Below are 18,093 nucleotides of genomic sequence, written 5' to 3'. Positions count from 1 at the left end.
TGGACCTAAAATCACACTTGCACTTTTCTGATCCAGTGTATTTTTCACTTTTCTGCAGCTTGGGTTTCAATATTGTGCTTTATGGACTGGGCTCAAAGCGTGATCTGTTGGAGAAGTTTCGTACGTCTCTGCTCCAGGATTCTGTTCACCTGGTGGTTAATGGATACTTCCCCAGCATCACTGTGAAATCTGTAAGTGTGGGAAAAGCTTGTGGGTTTATGTAATCATCCTGTGGTACAGATACCTCTAGTCTTTCAATGTTAAGAAGAAAATGTTAAGGAAACCTGCTGTACCCTATAGCAACAGACTCTGAATGAAGAGCAGTTCTTCTTTCTTCTAATACTTTGATGAAATGATCCCATACATTTCCAAGGAATTGCAGTAATTTCTGTCTTTAATAGATATTCATCACTCTAAAGCCTTGTTTTATGTCACTGTTTTGAGAAGGGGTATAATTTTTTTGTTTATGTTGGCTGTTTTAGGGATTTTATGGTCATAATCAGATTATCTCTCCCAAGGCAGCTGAGGGCTCAGTTTCAGATTTTCTGCACTTCGGTGTCAGAGCTCTTCATAAGGAACTCCTGTTGTCTTTTTCAGATTCTCAACTCCATCACAGAGGAGGTCTTGGACCATATAGGGACCTTCCGCAGCCCCCTTGACCAACTTGAATTCATTAGCAAAAGGTTTAAAGAAGGTAAAATGACTATATGCATAAAAATGTTAGAGTCTATTTACTGTTAAGAGAGCCTGGACATTTTCTTCCCTTATAATTTTTATACAGACAGTTACAGTTTCTTAGTACACAGCTAGTATGCTATCTTGCTTGTAATTTATGCAGCATATATGAAAACATGCATGCACCAGGAATATATGTGTACATACATGTGTAGCAGCTCCATGTAAGCTGTCACCTCAGTAAGAGTATTTTACAGCAGGACAGCACCGTCAAGCAAGCAGGTTAGAATTGGTTTCAAAAGTAAAATTAAATGGGTATTGCCTCACAAAATACTTGCTGAATTATTTATGAATGTCTGTCTTACTGCTTGTATATTCATACACAAATTGCCATGGAATCTTAATTGTGCATGGCACTGGTGTTTCAGTGTTTCCATTCTGTTTTCATCATTACCTTATGAGTATTTCTTCTGGGACAAAGTGAAAAAGGCGGGGTAACAGCAGTTCCCACCTGAAAGCCAGTCTTGCAGTATGCTATAGCTGATCTGACTGGTTTCCACTGGCAGGCAAGTAAACTGGTTACAGTTCTAGAATTGTTTCTGGACTCAGGAAATGGTTATTCCCAGGGATAAGTACAGTAGCAAGAAGCTAGCTGGAAATTTTAACATCTACCATTTGCATTATCTGAGCTAGGTCTCTTAACTTTTTTTCAGAACTTGTTAAAATTTTCAATGAGGTTATGATGCTTTGGATCCAACCTTGAATAGAAAATGCATTTTTACTGTGAGGAGAAGTTTAAAGATCCTAGTCATGTAAATCAAAAGCAGCTGAATAAACTGTGCTCAGACTTCCATACTAAAATATATTTAAATGACCTTCAATTGCTAAAGAAACACAGCTAAAGGGACAATTCCTGATAAAGCTGTGAGCAAGTGGAAAGTGGATTATAACAGAAAAGCTTAATCTGAAAAAAACAACCCTGCAGCTGTGAGCACCCTTTTAGGTGCCCAGAAACACCCAGTATAACCCAGGTTCAAATTAAGCTGTACAGGGAAAGTGAAATTGGAGTGATGTATATGGAGAGTGGTGGAATAGACTTGTACTATGCTGCACTGGGAATGGGAAACCAGCTGGTGTGCAGTTTCCTTGATTGGTTCTCTGCTGTTTTTTCTGACCTTGCAGATTCATCTTTAGAGCTCTATGTCCTCATTCACAACCTGGACAGCCAGATGTTGAGAGGAGAAAGAAGTCAGCAGATCCTTGCACAGTTATCCTCCCTGCCTAGCATTTACCTCATTGCCTCTATTGATCACATCAATGCTCCTCTCAGTGAGTTCCCCTGGGCCTGATCTAGCCAAGAGAAGAATCTATGTTCTGCTTTGGGGCTGCTAAGCATTTTTCATAAGCTCATGTATTTGCAGGAGCTCAGGACTTCTAATCAATGAACCAATATGATTGTGCAGAAGCCGTTGATTGTTTACATTATGCACTTATTTATAGATTCTAAAACTACTGTTCACGTGATCACACATTATTTGATTGGTGCTTCTATCTTGCTCACACGCTGAGCACACAATCCTCAGGTTTTGTGATTGGTCACTGTGCAGGTGTCCAAATGCCTTCTGTTATCTGGTTCTTGTGGTCTTGTTTTTCTGTTTCTCAGCTTCTTCCTTCTTATTTTAGAACAGTTTATGCTACAGCAACCTTGAGAAATTCCAGAATGTCTGATAAGAAATTCCACAGTTTGGCTGGGGCACACTATGCCCCAAGTTGTTCAGATGCATGGCTACATACTATTACTGTGTATTAGTATTACTTAGTATGTATTACTGTTGGTGTATGTATATCCTGATTGTGAGTGTGGCTGTGCTGAACCAAAACTGTATAAAGATACTGAGAAATACCCCTAAGCATAATATACAAATAGATTCCAAGTTTTTGGCACCCTTTGATTTTAGGAACTTACTGAACTAGAGAGTGGATGTTAAATCTATCATTGCATCTAAACAATTTTCTTCTATCAGACAGTGTTGTGGGCAGAATGGGAGCTTCAGACAAAGTTTATTAGAGAAGCCCTCCTCTTGAGCCACCAGGTGCAGAAAGGACTCCCTTCCTTTCTAAACTCCTTCTCAGACAGGATCTAGGCATGTCTGGACCAAATCTTAACCCCAGACTTAGTTTATGTTAAGGGATTATATAGGCCTAATTGAACTTTTGTTTCATAAAATTAAGGATGGCAAAGCAAATACACTTAAATAAATTACTTAAGTGTATTGATTACAATTATGATTAGAACTTAATGATCCTAATCAGAGTTATTCACTACACAACACAGTTAGCTATAACTATTGGTATAGTTCACTCTTTTTAAAGCAATATTGAAATAATTACATTAAAGCTAGAAAAAACAGTACAAGTAGAGATTGATGTTACTCACCCATACCAACAATCATGGGCAGATCTCTTTAGCTCAGCCTGGAGGAGTAACCTTGAAGAGGCATTCCCACTCAGGGGAGGAATCTTCACACACTCTGAGAAGGGTCTTGTTTCAGCTATTTTACCCCCTTTCTAGGCAGATCTTGCAGCTACAGCCAGAAATTGTTTGCACACTCCTGACTGTGGAAGGATTTACAATGTATCTGTGGAAAAGGGATGTCTGCAAATGTTTTGTTGCAGAGAATTTATCTTACTGGAACTGCAGTTATCAAAGTGTATGTAATGTGAATAACAAGCATATATTGTTTCCTCAGTCCTACACGAGAACTATGTGCATTTTAATATTGCTTGTTGAACACCTTAGAAAACATAAATCTCCCAGTTTTGTCTGCTCTTTCTTTTCACTCTGCCTAGTGTGGGATCAGGCAAAGCTGAGTCTCTATAACTGGCTTTGGTATGAAACAACCACATTTAATCCTTATGTGGAAGAAACATCTTATGAGAACTCGCTTTTAGTACAACAGTCTGGATCTTTGGCTTTGAGCTCCCTAACGCATGTCCTGCATAGCCTCACTCTCAATGCCAGGTAAGACACTGTTCCACTTCACAGGAGCATTTGCCAAGGACCCAATCCTTACATTCTGTGTTTTCTGATAATATTGTTCAAAATGAAGATGGTGTGACCTGGGTTCCAGTTGACTTTAAATGAGCAGCATTTGGGTAGCAAACATTGTCCAGTGATGAGATTCACAACCAGGTCTTTGTGCATAAGGCAAAATTAGTTAATATTTTCTAATGGTGGGAATTTTGGGCTGGTTTATTATTTTTTTAAAATTATTTATTATTTTTCATTGGTTTTATTTTTATTTTTCCCTTTCCTCCTTTCACTTAGGGGGATATTCAGACTGCTTGCTCAGCACCAGCTGGAGAAAAAGGACAGCCCATCTTACCCAGGTAAGTACCCACCTTTTCTCATCTGTTTGGGATGTCGCTGTTCACATTAGCCCTGGGTTTTGGTATGCAGTTTACATCTCCAGCAACAGAAGTGCTGGAACAGTTGGCTCAGTGAGGCTGTCTTTCTAGTGGCACTGTGTCTGATTCAGACAGGAATTCAATAGACTGGCTGGTTCTGAAAGACAGCCTCCTGCATGCTTAGACAGGACTGAGACTGTTGGTGGGGGGCTGTGGAGTGAAAAAAAATTGAAATGAAGAGTGAATTTGTATAACTTGTACTTGCATGTCCTTTATAAATGACTTCTGACGTACCCTTGCTTTCTAGGATACATGTGGAATTTCTGTCACTGTCTGTAATAGGTGTTGGAGTGGATATGAATAACATTTTAATGGTAAAGAAAGCAAGGTAGAGGAGTTGGAAATGAGGAAAGATTAATATTGTAGAAGGTGCATTTAAAGTGCTGTTAAAATTCCATCAGGCAAGAGGGTGACTGGAATGTTAATTCAGCTGTTACCCATTAATTACAGAACTATTACTTTGGCTGTATACTTGCAAGGGGTGATGTTACTGTAGCCACTGTGGTCTCAGCCAAAGCAAGACTTTCAGGTGGATAACATATGGTGATGAACCTGGAAAAATCTGACAATCTTATGACATCAGTTTCTTGTTCTTGCCTTTTTCTGTCTCCAGGGCTGTCTTTCCAGGACTTTTACCAGCAGTGTCGGGAGGCTTTCCTTGTCAACAGTGACTTGACACTCAGGGCACAGCTGACAGAATTCAGGGACCACAAGCTCATCCGGACCAAGCGGGTGAGTCCAGGGAAGAATTCTGGATACTCAGCCAATTAGAATAAAAAAGATGCTTACTTGCTGTATTGTTTTAAGCACCTAGGAACTGGCAAGGGACTGAAATTCTGTAATTGAAGCTCTTTCCATGCCTTCAATTTGTCAACATTCTTTACGTGGATAGAGGGCTGTAGAAACGCAGTGTGCTTTGTTTATTCAGCAACCTACTTCTTTTTGAAGACTGTGGGAAGTAGCAGACTGTGGAGCCTGCCATTCTGCTTCCCATAGTATTACCTGTATTTCTATAAGGAAAGAATGCAGACTTGTCATAATAATGAGGCAGTATAGCAGTACAAGATACAGAAACACAGTGTTGAGGGGCTTTGTAGTTCCGGACAAGCATAACCCACCAGAAGATTTCTCATTTAGTGACTTTCCTCAGTATTTGTGCATTTCCTGTGTTGCTCCAGTGAAATATTCCAGGTTTTCAGCAATGTAGTTGTTCAGAATGCTGTCCAGCTCTGGTAATCCAGACTACATATAAATGCTAGCATTGCAGTGCTGTCTAGTGGCTTGCCTGGCACTGTACACTGGTGTTAATGATGCCTGTGCATGTCTGTTTTCAGGGAGCTGATGGTGTGGAATACTTACTAATTCCTGTCGATGACAGTACCTTGACTGACTTCTTGGAGAAAGAGGATGAAGATGTGTAATGTCCTCTGTCTACAACAATTGCTCTCAATGGCTGCTGGAGAGGGGCCTATGCTCAGATCTTTCTCCAGCCTCACAACTGCACTGATAAGTAATAATTCTAATCAATCTTGCTCATTGTTCAACTACCTCAGGTAGTTTGGAACGATGACTTCTGTAAGCGAGGCCTCTCTTGTGCTCTAGTTGGATTTGTCTGCTTTGTCTCTTAGCTCAGACAATGCCTTCTTCCTATCTGTGCAGCCAACCTCACAGCCAGAAAAACTGACTCGGTGGGATTGTGCCTTCTGCTCTCTACCTCAGTAGACATGAGAGTTTTATTGGAACAATTTACTTGGGAAGTGCAAATCACAAGATGGTTAAGAGCTTTAGTTTGTACTGTTGGTGCAGCTTCTCTCAACTGAGTGCTATCTAGTATTCCTCTACCATTTAGACTAAACTAGCTTCCAGTGTATGAAGACAAGATTCATAATGCTACAAGACCTGCCTCGACTGCTTGAGGAAAGGAGAATACTAGTGGGTTTGGGATGCTGCAGGTAACTTAGTAAATTCTGGCAATAAAACTGAAGGACTTGTCCCAAACCCACTTCCTTTTGTAAGACTTAGATAATCGAAATTATGGACTCATGTCATTGCCTGCAACTTTCCAAGGTGCAATCCAGGAATATGAAGAGGCTATGTAGGTTTTTTTGTTTATTTTTTCAAAGCTTGATTGTATATTTATATTTTTTACATGAGGAGTGTCCACTGATCCTGGAGGAGGCCTTAAATGCCACTTAGAAACTCTCCCTTTATGAAAGTTCTTAGAGGTTGGGAGATTGCTGAAGTTTGACATCTTTTCTTCAATTATTTTTTTCTCAGTTATGTGGGAGGAAGTTCTATAGTTCCATCATCTATAGTCTGCCAGCCAGACTTCAGGGACTCTGTATGCCTAATATTTGGTAGCTGTGTTACAGCTCAGTGTTGTAATAGTTCAAATCAATCAAATAAAGTACTTTATTAATTTTCATTGTCTTGTCTTTCACAATCTTATTTTACAGGAAGCTAGAGATCTTTACGGCAGTTGTGCAAAAGCCTAATTTTCATTATTATGTCAAATATCTGTGCAGAAGATTACAAACTACCGAGTCGAAATATTTTATATTGTTTCTTACATCAAAATCAAGACTCATTTGCCTGCCTTTTAATACCAATATATAGATTTTGAAGAGAATCAAAACGTCCCATGGAGTAATAGTTACCTCATCTGCCCCTACTGACAGAAGCAAGAGAGATGTATGGCCTGACTTTTGTATTAGAAACGTAGAGCATCTACCTATCTCACTATCAACTTGATTCTTCATATAGGTCCTTTCCCTTTACTTGGGAAAGAAGAAATTTCTCACTTCTCAAGATAACTGAGGTGCCTTTATGGTATTGGTAAGAATGATGACCTTGATATAGCCTAGGTAGCTTCAGATAAACCAGTCATCTCTTTCAACTTACATTTAAGTGGAACAAGACATGCAATTAGATTCCTATTAGATAGAGACATTGCTTGATGAGCCACTTTTATTAACTTAAAAGGATAGAGCTAAGAGCTTTACAAATTTGTAATGAAATACCATCCAGAGATGGCAGAGTATACAACGATGAGATTTGTTTTCCTTAAAAAATCCCAACAGAAAAAAACTAACTTGGAAAATAAAACTCATTATCAGTGGTGAAAATACTACTTTGTTTGGTTTTAGTAACCCTGTAATTAAAAGCCACAGTTACGGAAACTTTTTTAAAAGAAAATAACAAAGGCACACAACAAAATTTACAGCTTTGTTAAGGAATTCAGTTTCAACCTTACAAAGCTTTTTTTGAATTGAGAGTCTCTCTTTTGAAAAGCCTTAAAGCTGCATTAGTGGTAGATTGTGCAACTAGTACCAACGACTTGCTTTGGGTTCTCTATTTATTTGCTATTCCCCTGAATAGCATCTGAGTGGTGCCTTAGTAAAATTGTTAATGCAAACATCTCCATCCTTTCATTAACTACTATTTCTGAAATTTATTAGGTAAAACATCAGTGACTCACACTGACATGATTTGACAGAACTGTAGTAGGGTAGAACTGCTGCATAAGCTTAAATCTGCAGATAAAAGTCAGGTTTTATGTATTTTACCCATACCAATCCTTAAGTATCACGGTTATCAACTGTATCTTAATAAGATTACTGTTACTGCTTAAATTTATTCAAGTACAGTTCAGTAACTGAGTAAATGAGCCTTTGGCATTCTGAAACAAACATTTATTTTCTGACATGACAAAATATACCTCAGACTTTGAGGGACCATACAGTACAATCATTCTGTACTGGACCAACTGAAAGCACCTTCATTAAGCTCTGCAGTTGGATAGGTCTGTGCAAGATAACACTAATTTTCTCTCTCCAATTTCCTCCCCCTATGCCACCTGGAGAGGATCTCTGTCTTTCTCAGACACAATGATGTTGATTTTGTTCTGTAGGTGAATGGCGAGTGTGTCACGCAGCTCTGACAGGAAGCCTCGCTCAGTGTTACTGTGCTCACACAGAATAACACTTATCCCATTGGCAACTGCGTCCAGCACGTCATGGTGGGACATCTCTCCTGCCATTTTGAGAAAGAAAGGTCACAGAGATCACTAATGGCACAGTTCAGGTAACCAGGTCTCTGCAATGTATGGAGTATCTCAGGTGAAAGCTGTGGTGATGTGATGGAAAACAGGCCGTAAGCAGAAATGCACCACCACCTGCTCTGCAGGAACATGGAACACTCCTGCTCCAGGGTCCTGATATCCCTGTATGCAGCTGAGTCAAACCACAGACATTCCTTGCCATCTTTGAATAGCTATAAATTCTGCCCATCGGGCAGAAAATAAAAAAGCTCAGTGTTCTGTAAGAGGATGGAGGAAAGCAGCTGGGCAGTCTGAGGGTCAGCTCTGCAGGGCTGCACATATGGGGGAGAAGGGGCACTGATTCCTACAGAATTCAAGGCAGCCTTCACATTGTTGAGCCACGGGGAATAGCTGTCCCACTGCTGGAATACCAAACAATGGACTAAGTGTCCCTTTGGTTAGACACACTATAGAGTTTTTTGGAAGGTTCTGTAGACTACATTATATTCATTTTTCCATTCAGGAATTCTGGAGGGAATAGAGGAAATATATGTTGCCGAAGGAGAAGCACACTGGAAGTTGCAACTCACTGCCATCAGCAGTGTGAAATTAAATGCTGTAATGTTGTAATTCAAGTTTCTTTCACTGTGCCACACTGACATTTGATCCATGTTATAGTTTATCATTAGAGTTTATAATTTAGTTTATTGTTCCAAAAACTACCTAATTGTTTCTCAGTTATAAATAATTGGTAATTCTTTGTGGTCAAATCTTTCAATAGCCAGTCAACCCTCTTATTTTTTGCTGGGGTTTGTTTGTTTTTGTCTCAAATGACTTTTTTTATAAAATTAATGAAACAGCAGTCTGTTACCTGTGAGATAGAGGTCAGCTTCTGTTCCCTTCAGGACACTGCTCCCTGAACCAGCACACAGAGCAGCTTTCTTCACTGGTGATTCTGCAGGATACAAGGTGCCACAGTTAAACTTCCCTTTTTTTCAATTCTCACGTGTGTATTGCTTGTAACTGTTTTGGTTAACTACTACCTTGATTCTAGAGTAAATGTAAATTTGTTGAAGGAAGAGACACATCTGTCAGTTTGAAAGAGTCACAGGTCTATTACACCTCTGACAATACAGCAGAATCCTCTGATAGGTGGATTTTTTTCAAGGGGCAGGAAACTTTGCAGAAAACTCCAACACAGAGGCTGGCTGCTGGTAACCTTTCTCCTGGTGAGGTGTTATTTAGGTTTCCGAACTCTTGAATAGGCCCCTACTCTTTCCAGGACTCTTGTGTTCCTCCAACATGAGTTTCCTAGCTAATGATGCCACTAAGGCAGCATTTTGCCCCTGAGATATACTGGTTCCTAACTACTAGTGCTCAGAAGGCCAGTCTTAAAGTAAAAGCTGAAAGCCACTCGATCCCAATGAAAATTGTCCATTTGCTGTGATTGCTAATTCCAAGCTATTACATATATGACAGTGGCATGAATTTTAATTCTTCATATACATTGCATTCACTAAGGAGAGGGGACACACAACACAGGGAGTTTTCAAAATCTGTTAAGGTTTTACAGTATATTGCCTTGCAATTACTGTTGATTTAAGTGGATTCACACCAATTCCATACCATAAAAAGGTTTTGAAGTAGTTTGGGGATTTTTACTGCAATTGTCAGTCCATTAAGATTTCTGCCTCCTAAGTTACAAAGGGTTCTCAACAAATTTACTTTCACAAATTCTACTAGCTGTGCTCCTTGGACATTAGGATACGTAGCTGGGATAAGAGGATGTTTACCCCACATCTTACTAATGACCCCACTGTTGGAGGTAGTTCACCTTTATTTTATCTTTGACACAGTTCTGTGTTCATAATGATACCATAAAGTGTCTTACTCTTTAAGTGCTCTGAATTTTAACATTCAGTCACAAAAGGGAGCACAAAATGAAACAGTACACCTTTGTGCCTGATACCCTGGGCAGGAAAAAAAAAAAATCTTAGTCATTATATAAATTACAAAAAACGGTATCTTTCATTCAACTTGTGCTGTCCCTTCTTCACCACATCAACCAGCGTAATATAGAATCCCATTAAAATACAGATGAGATTCTTTTCATATGACTGTAAATTCTAAGATGCTGTTTCTTAACAGCGCTTCCTAGTTCTTGGAAGTAAACCTGTTAAAGGCATCAGTGTTTCCCAGTGTCCTGCAGACACTCATGCTCCCTGTGTTCCTGCAGTGCCAGTCTAGCAGGAGTCTGGCTTGCTGGCCCATTTACCGAGTGTCCTGCCTGCTCCCACGGCTACGCGGACGTGGGGGAGCTGCAGGTGCCCTTTGATACGCTCGATTATGTCTGACAAGGAGACCGGCTCGCTCAGGGTGCACAGGCGTCCCATTCCAGTGTGGGGAAGAAGAGGCTGAAAAAAAAATTTAAAATTACTGTTAGAAAGTTGATTCCAGATGCTTGCATTGCTTTCCACACCGTAACAGAATAAGCATATTGGGCTTGCAGGAACATCACTGAACTTTATAAAAATGTATGTATGTGATGTTCTCAAATGTAACATATGAACTACGCCAGCTATTGGAACTGATTCAAGAATTGGTACAGACCACAGAGTTTCATTGCTTTGGAAAACGTGTGTGGCTTCAAATCTTCATAGGCCAGTATTTCAGAGCACTGGAAAGCTGAGTACTGCATTTCAGTGTTTAGAGTACTCAGCTTACACAAGTAATTCATTCACAGGAAGTAATCTTGTGATTTTGTTACCTTTTGTAGTAAGAGAATCTCAGTCTTGTGATAAAGAAGGCTGTTCTGGGACAATAATGCCACCACCTCCAGCAGTGCTTTCTGAGAGCAGTTCAAACTGACTCGTGTTTGGTCCTCACCTTCAACCCTGAGGAAAGACATGCCTGGTGCTTGTTAAGAAGCCAGATAAAATTTTGGCATTGTAATTGTTATATTACAGCATCATAATTATTAATTTTGGCATTATCATTATTATTATAATATCTTTGAAGAAACAAATATGGCAATTTAACTCAACTGTCATTAAATTTCCTGTTAATACTCTTCTTTAACACTCCTCATCTATGTGATGCTAGATTTGAGATGCTATTACCAGTCAGCATGACACAGGTTGACCAGAAAGGAACAATTATTCCTTAAGTTTTTTGTTCTGTTGCTGAAAAATACAGCAGCAATGCACAGAGGAACAAAATTATTAGAACAGTAAAATACAGCAACTTATTGTTTCAAGCAACAGAAAGAATACAACATTAGAGAGAGGAGCAGATACCTAGCTGGAAGAGTAGTGAGACAAGAGATCTCTGGGATGTCTTTGATTTTGGACAGCACTGCATCCAGATGCTCAGCATCTACACAGAACTCAACCCGGTGAGTGCCCTCAGTTGGAGAGCTCAGCGCAGTTGATGGATGAAGTGGGACAGAAGTACAGGCACCTGAGAGAACAGTAAAAGATTGCTGGTTTATAAAGCAGGGTAAGTATCCTAACAGTGATTTTAGCACCTAATTTAAAGAGATGTGGCACAAATATAAAAATTTTGCACTCAAATCCTTTTTCCCAGACCAGAGCTGTAAGCTTTTCATTCTCCTGTCTCCATTAGGCACAGTCTGTTTTAAGTCCAAAGAAGCTGATGGATGTTTATTATTTGCCATCTTAACACCATCAGTTTTATTCTAATGATTGTACAAAACCAGAAGAAGTTTCTGGTTTGTATGACAGGCTGGAAAAGACATATCTGTGAATCATAATACAGGAGAAAACTCTAAAATAATTTCACATAGCTTAAATACTTTGCAAACACTGAGATCTTGTACTTTATACATTAAAGGTGGTGACTTAAAGTCAGTGGGTCTCAGTGTTGCAACCACAGTGGACAATAAATATGCTCCACCAGTTCCAGACAGATCCAGTAGTAGAGTCATGCACCTGAAAATACCCTCTTGTATTTATTTGTTAGCTGGTATACATCACCAAGATAAATTTCCTGAAATGTATTTAAGGTTACAGTACTATAAAAATATTAGGAAAAATAGAAACAGCCCTCAAATCACACCTGTAAAAGCTAGAAGGCAAGTGATGAAAGATCCCACCTAAAATAGCATACATCTTTAATAATTTTAACTTGTTTGTTCTTAACAGAATCTCACCGAGTCCCTTTGTTAGCCAGTTATTAACTCCGTGAGGTATGGCATCGTAAGCTGTATGAGGAGAATAAATCCCGATTCTGTTCTCCAGGGCTCGGACCACCAGCCGTTCCTTCCAGGTTTTCCATGTCACTCGCTTGAGAGGTGTGAATATAGGAGGGTGGTAAGAAAGAACGAGGTCTGCTTTCTTCTGCACTGCCTCTTCCATCACCTCCTCAGTGAGGTCGTTAGTGAGGAAAAGCGTGTTCACGGTGTGGGGAGGACTCGGTTCCACCAGCAATCCCACATTGTCCCAGCTTTCAGCCAGAGCGGGGTTTGCGAAGTCGTTGAGGGCAGAAACGAGTTCCCGGAGGTTCATGAGGGCGCGTACGGGCTGGCGGCCCAAGGCACGGACACGGTGCAGAGGCGGGCGGAGCAGCGGCGGGGCAGGCAGCGGCATGCGGGGATCTGTGAGGGGCAAACACAGGCCGCCGTGAGCCTCGGGAACCCGTCGGCCAAACAGCAACCACAACCGCTCGGGCTGCAGAGCTGCCCCACTGCCGGTCAGTGCGCCCGCCCATCCCCGGTACCACCCGGTACCGAGCGCCCTCCCCGCCCCGGGGCTCCCGCCCCGCACACACCGCCCCGTGCTCTGCACCAAACGCGCGGAGCTCAAGCTTCATCCCCCTTCCCGCGGCACATCCGACCCGCGGAGCCCGGCCACGAGGCGTTCACTCCTCGGCGGCGGGGAGCGACCGGGAGCGGCGGCCTCGGGGCACGGCCGGGCCGGGACCGCGCTCACCTCCCGCCCGAGCAGGGCCGGCGCTGCGGGGCGGGACCTGCGCTCGGCCCCGCCGCTTCCGCCGCGCTCAGCGGGGCTGGGGCGGCCCCTCGGCAGCGCCGGGAGGGAGCTGAGGCCCGCGGGAGAGCAGCGGCTTCTCGGGCGCGGGGCTGGGTCTACATCAGCCCCGGCAGGTCACAGCGCTGTCCGAGCGCGGCGGGCGGGCGGTGCCGCCGGGCAGGGGCTCGCCGCTGGAGGAGCCGGGCGGCGAGCGGAGCCCACCTGTTCTGTACGCGGCATTTCGGTGGCGGTACCGCGGGCAGGGAGGGAGCTCCGGCTGCCGTGGGTGAGGGGGGGCTGGTGGGTTGAGGTGGGGACACGGGGCTGGCGCTTCCCTGGGCTCTGCGGGGCTTCACCGGCGAGGGCGGGTGTGTAGAGGAGATAATAGCGCGTAAATCTGTCGGCTTCTACGCAGCCGCGGTTTTGTTACCGTCATTCTAAGCGCTTGATTTGAAAGTATTTCAAAGATTTAAAACGTGTGTTCCTGGGCTCGGGTGCAGGTACCTGTCTGTTGCAGGCACTCACAGCTGTCACGAGTTGGTCCCAAATTACACTTCTCTTAGGTACTGGCAAGTGGCTTTTACCTATGAATTTCTGCCATCTACTATTCTAGTAAATGCCATAGTATTTGCAAAAACTGATTGCTTAGTATAAATTTTCATCCAAGGAAAGAGTGCTTTGTGCCCTCTTCACTTTTCTCTAAGTGGTCTTTTTTCTACTAATTTCTCATTCTTTATGTAGTAGTTGCTTAATGCAAAAAATTAACCACAGAGTCACTGGAATGGCACCGTAGAACCGTGTGGCGTAAAAGTGTGTAATCAACACATATTTTAGAATTAAAAACAAATGGAGATTGGTAGAAAAAAAACTCAACAGATTTCATGTTATCTTTGCAGGAAATCGCTGTATCGAAGGCTACCTCAGGTTTTTTTTGATAAGCAGGCATGGTAAGAATAAAAGCAGATTTTATATATTTTTGTTTTCTGGAATGGGCATCTCTTGGAAAGCAAATAGCTGCTCTCCATCTCAAAGGATTACATGTTTTACTCTGATGCTGTGAGGAATTTGTCATTAAAAGTTCAGGGTTTTCATTTAAAATTTACAAAAAGATACTGTGAAAAGGAAAGCAGGTTGATTTATATCAGTCTAAAACATAATTATTCTTTCACTTTAGAGATCCCAGATTTTAATTCTTTTTTGGCGTGTATTTGATAATCTAGTTTGGTTTCTTTTGCCAAAGGAGCATTAGTCTAGTTGCAAAAATATACCTGTGCTTCAGCGTATGCAAACCTCTGCACTCACAGGCTTTTAAAAGTTAAGCAATTCAAGAAATAGAGATAAAACAATTTAAAGTGTTTTTAAATGTCCTAAACTGTTCATATACCTCCTAGCATCTTCATGGACATTGTGGGCAACTGTCTCCTTGTATACTTTTGGAGCAGTATGTCAGTATCAACATGATGCTGATTTTTATTAGTTTTGCTGTACAGTTATCCCCACAGTAATTGTTTTTGGATAGTTTAGCACTTCCCATAGAAGCACTGTGACATATTTGCCATGTAGAGATAAATTTGCTTAAGTCACTGGGTAAGTGATTTTAAATTTTATGTAAGGTAACTTATAAATTCTTAAGAAAAGTAAATTAATTTTACTTGTCTGTGAAGCACATTCTATATGCTGCCATTCAGAATTAGCCTTATCAATCTAAAGACATCAGCTGCTCCTTTGTAAAGTAGTGAGGTGTGTGCACCATCCAAAATTAGATATAACCTTGATTCTTCACCTTTACATTCAAGTGACTGAGTAGGTCCTGCTTGCAAATGAATAATGTATACTAGAGCCCAACAGCATGCAGCACTACCATGGCAAACTGGATTTGTCCTGAAACTAAATGAAACCCAGTGCTTTCTGCTGATTGTTCTGGAAATGTGGCTGGTTTGTGACAGTAGCCTTGCTTATGGCCAAATGTTGAAACGGTGATTATATGCAGTGCAAACTTGCTTATGTTCTTGGTGGGGCTGGGAAATAAAACTCAGTCTGTGAATATTTTATTGCTGATTTAGTTATTGTTTTCTGCCTTTTTCTCAGGCTGTCACGCTGCATACTGATGTGGGAGATATTAAAATTGAACTGTTCTGTGAGCGTACTCCAAAGACTTGTGAAGTAAGTCAAGTACCAGGAGTAGGATTGCCTAGTGGTGAAACAAAGTAGTAGGAATAGTGCAGACTGTGAAGGAGGTGAAGTGGCTTTTGCAGTTTCACCTTTTCATGTAATGGATTACCAACATTTTAAACACTGGTGCAGTGTCCCGCTCATAGAACTTGTGCACTCTGTCATACTGCCTAGAGTTTGATGCCTGTTTCTCATATGATAAGGTTTATTTAAGGGCTGCTTCTCTTGAAGTTCCAGCATCTCCCCAAGTGTCCTTTAAGGGGCAATACAGCACCTAGCATGGGATTCCCAAATTTCCATGGGTTTACTCATATCCTCAGAGACTTGATTTTAGTTTAAAAGAGTGAGACTCACTCAGTTTGTCAGGGACCCAAATTTAGAATTTTTGCAATAAACTGAAATCGAAATAAATTTAATTTATTTTGATGAAAAAGCTGAGGCATTAAGTTATTGATTACAAAATTACATGTGTAAATTGCTGAAGGGGAATGATACTTGAGAGGATGTCTTAGGCTTCTTGTTTGTTCCTCAAGCCAGAGAACCTTGCACTGAAAGCTTTTTATTCTTTGTGTGTGTGACACTATGAAATGATTTTATTAGCTATGATTTTTTTATGACTATGCTGCATACTCTGTGGAATTCACATGGTCACAAAGCAAAGCAGAGGTTAAAGCATTTTTCTCGCCAATGCTGTCATTTTAGTAAGATAATACTATTTTTCAGTTGTTGTTAATATGGTTTGTTTGATTTTTGTAGAATTTCCTGGCTCTTTGTGCTAGTAACTACTACAATGGATGCGTATTTCACCGAAATATAAAGGGCTTCATGGTTCAGACAGGGGATCCATTAGGTAAATTCTTCTACCTGGGTCTTTCTGTGGAAAAAATACACATAAAAATAAAATGTAAGGAAATGAAAAGGAATTATAGGTATTAAAGCCAAAATGTAAGTAAAGTAAAAATACAAGAGTTATTGTATTGTTGATAAGAGGTTTTTATGATTAGTTTCCTGTGGTGGGCTTACAGAAGTGCAGATGTTATCCCAGTTTAAAGTAATCATGCATTCTACAGACTTGAGTTTTACCAGCTGTTTCCACTAAATACAATGGTTCTGTTGACTTAAGTAGAAGCAGCTGCTTCTGTGCTTTGTGTGGGTTCTGCCTGAAAGGCTGCATCTAAAGCATTTGGGGAAAATGTCCCAGAAGGTGTCAGCTGTTAGGGAGAAAAGCTGATTCAGTTGTGTCTGTTCCTACTCATACTGAATTTAATTTGAGGATACCTCAGTGTTTTGTTCTGCTACTTAATAGGTTCCTTATATGGAATTATCTCTCAGGGCAGTGTCAAGAACCTGCCTCAAGTTAATTGCAGGCTGTCTAGGGTCTTTGTTGCAAAATGTTGTAACAGACCATAAGTTCTGGATTTTTTCAGTCTGAAAATCCAGTAATTTCTACTGCTGTGCTTCTTTGTCAGGCACTGGGAAAGGAGGTAACAGCATCTGGGGCAAGAAGTTTGAAGATGAATTCAGTGAATATCTAAAGGTATTTCTGTGCTCTCAATATGCACTTACGTTTTTATCTGAATTTTCTCTACAAAAATTTTCTCTTGGTTGGAGAACAATAGCTTATTATTAAAATAGGAACAGGCAAATTAGGTTTGAGGGTTTTCATCACTGAAAACAGAACTAAAAAGAATTTCTGACAGCATTTCTTATGCACTGAAGGCAAAGAAGTAATTGTTCACTGTAAGAGTCATTTTGAAGAGCTAATTACTGATTGTGATAGAATATATTAGCAACCAAGATTTATTCTTAATAATGGTATTAAGGAGGAGCTCTAAGTCATAGAGCACTTTGCACAGGTTAGGCCTGGTTTCACAGAGGTGTATTCATGTTGAGGTTTTTCCCCTTGTTCAGCACAGTGTCCGTGGGGTAGTTTCCATGGCAAACAATGGTCCCAACACCAATGGATCACAGTTCTTCATCACTTACGGCAAACAGCCACACCTGGACATGAAGTACACGGTGTTTGGAAAGTAAGTGATTCAACTGTACCTCTCTGTCAGTGTGTGTGAGGGATCACAGTATTTCAGGGCACGTGCAAATGCTTGAACTTCTGTCATGGATGCTTAATATTTCCTCTCAAAATACATTATTTGCCATGTAAAATGTTTTGGTTGTCTGATTATGTATAATTTGCTTGCAAAGTCATTGCCTGGTGATACTTAATTATAAAGTGTTTTTAGATATCTCAACTGTGCAATTTAAATCATTATTAGAAGGCAATATCCAGCATTTCTGTTTTTCTTGCAGAGTTATTGATGGCTTGGAGACCCTGGATGAGCTGGAGAAGCTGCCTGTGAATGAGAAAACCTATCGACCTCTTAATGATGTTCGCATTAAAGACATTACAATTCATGCCAACCCTTTTGCTCTGTAGCCACAGAATGCCTCAACACATTCTTCAGAGACTGGTCAGATCATTCCCAAATCATGGGGTTTAAAGAGCCATCAAGAAGGGTTACTTCTGCTGGATCATATATTTGCTTATTGAATGCAGAATTTTCAGGAGCTGTGACATTTTTTGGGAGTTGTCACAGAGAAGTCTTGCACTTCAGAAGCCAGGTTTTCCAATGTATCTTCCAGCATTTTGATTTTTAAACACTGTTTTTTATACTTGTAAAATAAAAAAAAAATATAATTTTTTTTCCCTAATCTTTGGTTTTTGCATTATCTGATTGATGTTATGTTAAAGCA

General features: G+C 40.8%; 3 protein-coding genes across 10 annotated transcripts in view; 2 read left to right on the top strand and 1 right to left on the bottom strand.

Moving 5' to 3' along the window:
• Nucleotides 1-6,568, top strand: part of LOC107207332 (origin recognition complex subunit 2) — a 69,151-nt gene extending 62,583 nt beyond the window's left edge. For all 5 annotated transcript variants that reach the window (XM_015634208.3, XM_015634212.2, XM_015634206.3 and 2 more), the window contains 7 exons: nucleotides 59-191; nucleotides 598-694; nucleotides 1,858-2,004; nucleotides 3,526-3,697; nucleotides 4,004-4,065; nucleotides 4,757-4,875; nucleotides 5,478-6,568. In XM_015634208.3, coding sequence (XP_015489694.2) covers nucleotides 59-191; nucleotides 598-694; nucleotides 1,858-2,004; nucleotides 3,526-3,697; nucleotides 4,004-4,065; nucleotides 4,757-4,875; nucleotides 5,478-5,564 — 817 coding nt within the window. In that variant the 3' untranslated portion in view covers nucleotides 5,565-6,568. The remainder of the gene's footprint in view (nucleotides 1-58; nucleotides 192-597; nucleotides 695-1,857; nucleotides 2,005-3,525; nucleotides 3,698-4,003; nucleotides 4,066-4,756; nucleotides 4,876-5,477) is intronic.
• A 524-nt stretch (nucleotides 6,569-7,092) lies between these two features.
• On the bottom strand, nucleotides 7,093-13,215 carry NIF3L1 (NGG1 interacting factor 3 like 1). Of its 3 annotated transcripts, none has more exons than XM_015634488.3 (7): nucleotides 12,971-13,070; nucleotides 12,354-12,797; nucleotides 11,479-11,641; nucleotides 10,950-11,076; nucleotides 10,458-10,596; nucleotides 9,054-9,137; nucleotides 7,093-8,175 (listed from the first exon to the last, which is right to left on the bottom strand). In XM_015634488.3, the coding sequence occupies exons 2-7, from the start codon at nucleotides 12,787-12,789 to the stop codon at nucleotides 7,991-7,993; spliced, it is 1,134 nt and encodes a 377-aa protein (XP_015489974.1). In that variant the 5' UTR covers nucleotides 12,790-12,797; nucleotides 12,971-13,070; the 3' UTR covers nucleotides 7,093-7,990. The 3 variants fall into 3 exon arrangements, with proteins under 3 accessions (XP_015489974.1, XP_015489975.1, XP_015489973.1); XM_015634489.3 differs by having other exon boundaries at nucleotides 13,037-13,053; XM_015634487.2 differs by lacking the exon at nucleotides 12,971-13,070 and adding an exon at nucleotides 13,132-13,215 and having other exon boundaries at nucleotides 7,096-8,175.
• Nucleotides 13,216-13,273: 58 nt separating this feature from the next.
• Nucleotides 13,274-18,051, top strand: PPIL3 (peptidylprolyl isomerase like 3). Of its 2 annotated transcripts, none has more exons than XM_015634490.3 (7): nucleotides 13,274-13,399; nucleotides 14,067-14,117; nucleotides 15,259-15,333; nucleotides 16,099-16,192; nucleotides 16,812-16,879; nucleotides 17,254-17,372; nucleotides 17,650-18,051. In XM_015634490.3, exons 2-7 carry the CDS (start codon nucleotides 14,115-14,117, stop codon nucleotides 17,774-17,776), a joined length of 486 nt encoding a protein of 161 aa, XP_015489976.1. In that variant the 5' UTR covers nucleotides 13,274-13,399; nucleotides 14,067-14,114; the 3' UTR covers nucleotides 17,777-18,051. The 2 variants fall into 2 exon arrangements, with proteins under 2 accessions (XP_015489976.1, XP_015489977.1); XM_015634491.3 differs by lacking the exon at nucleotides 13,274-13,399 and adding an exon at nucleotides 13,438-13,456.
• The last annotated feature ends 42 nt before the right edge of the window (nucleotides 18,052-18,093 follow it).

The sequence above is a fragment of the Parus major genome, chromosome 7 (genome assembly GCF_001522545.3).
Source record: "Parus major isolate Abel chromosome 7, Parus_major1.1, whole genome shotgun sequence".
Lineage (NCBI taxonomy): Eukaryota > Metazoa > Chordata > Aves > Passeriformes > Paridae > Parus > Parus major.
The sequence above is the reverse complement of the archived record's forward strand: the minus strand, read 5'-3'. Positions and strand labels throughout refer to the sequence as shown.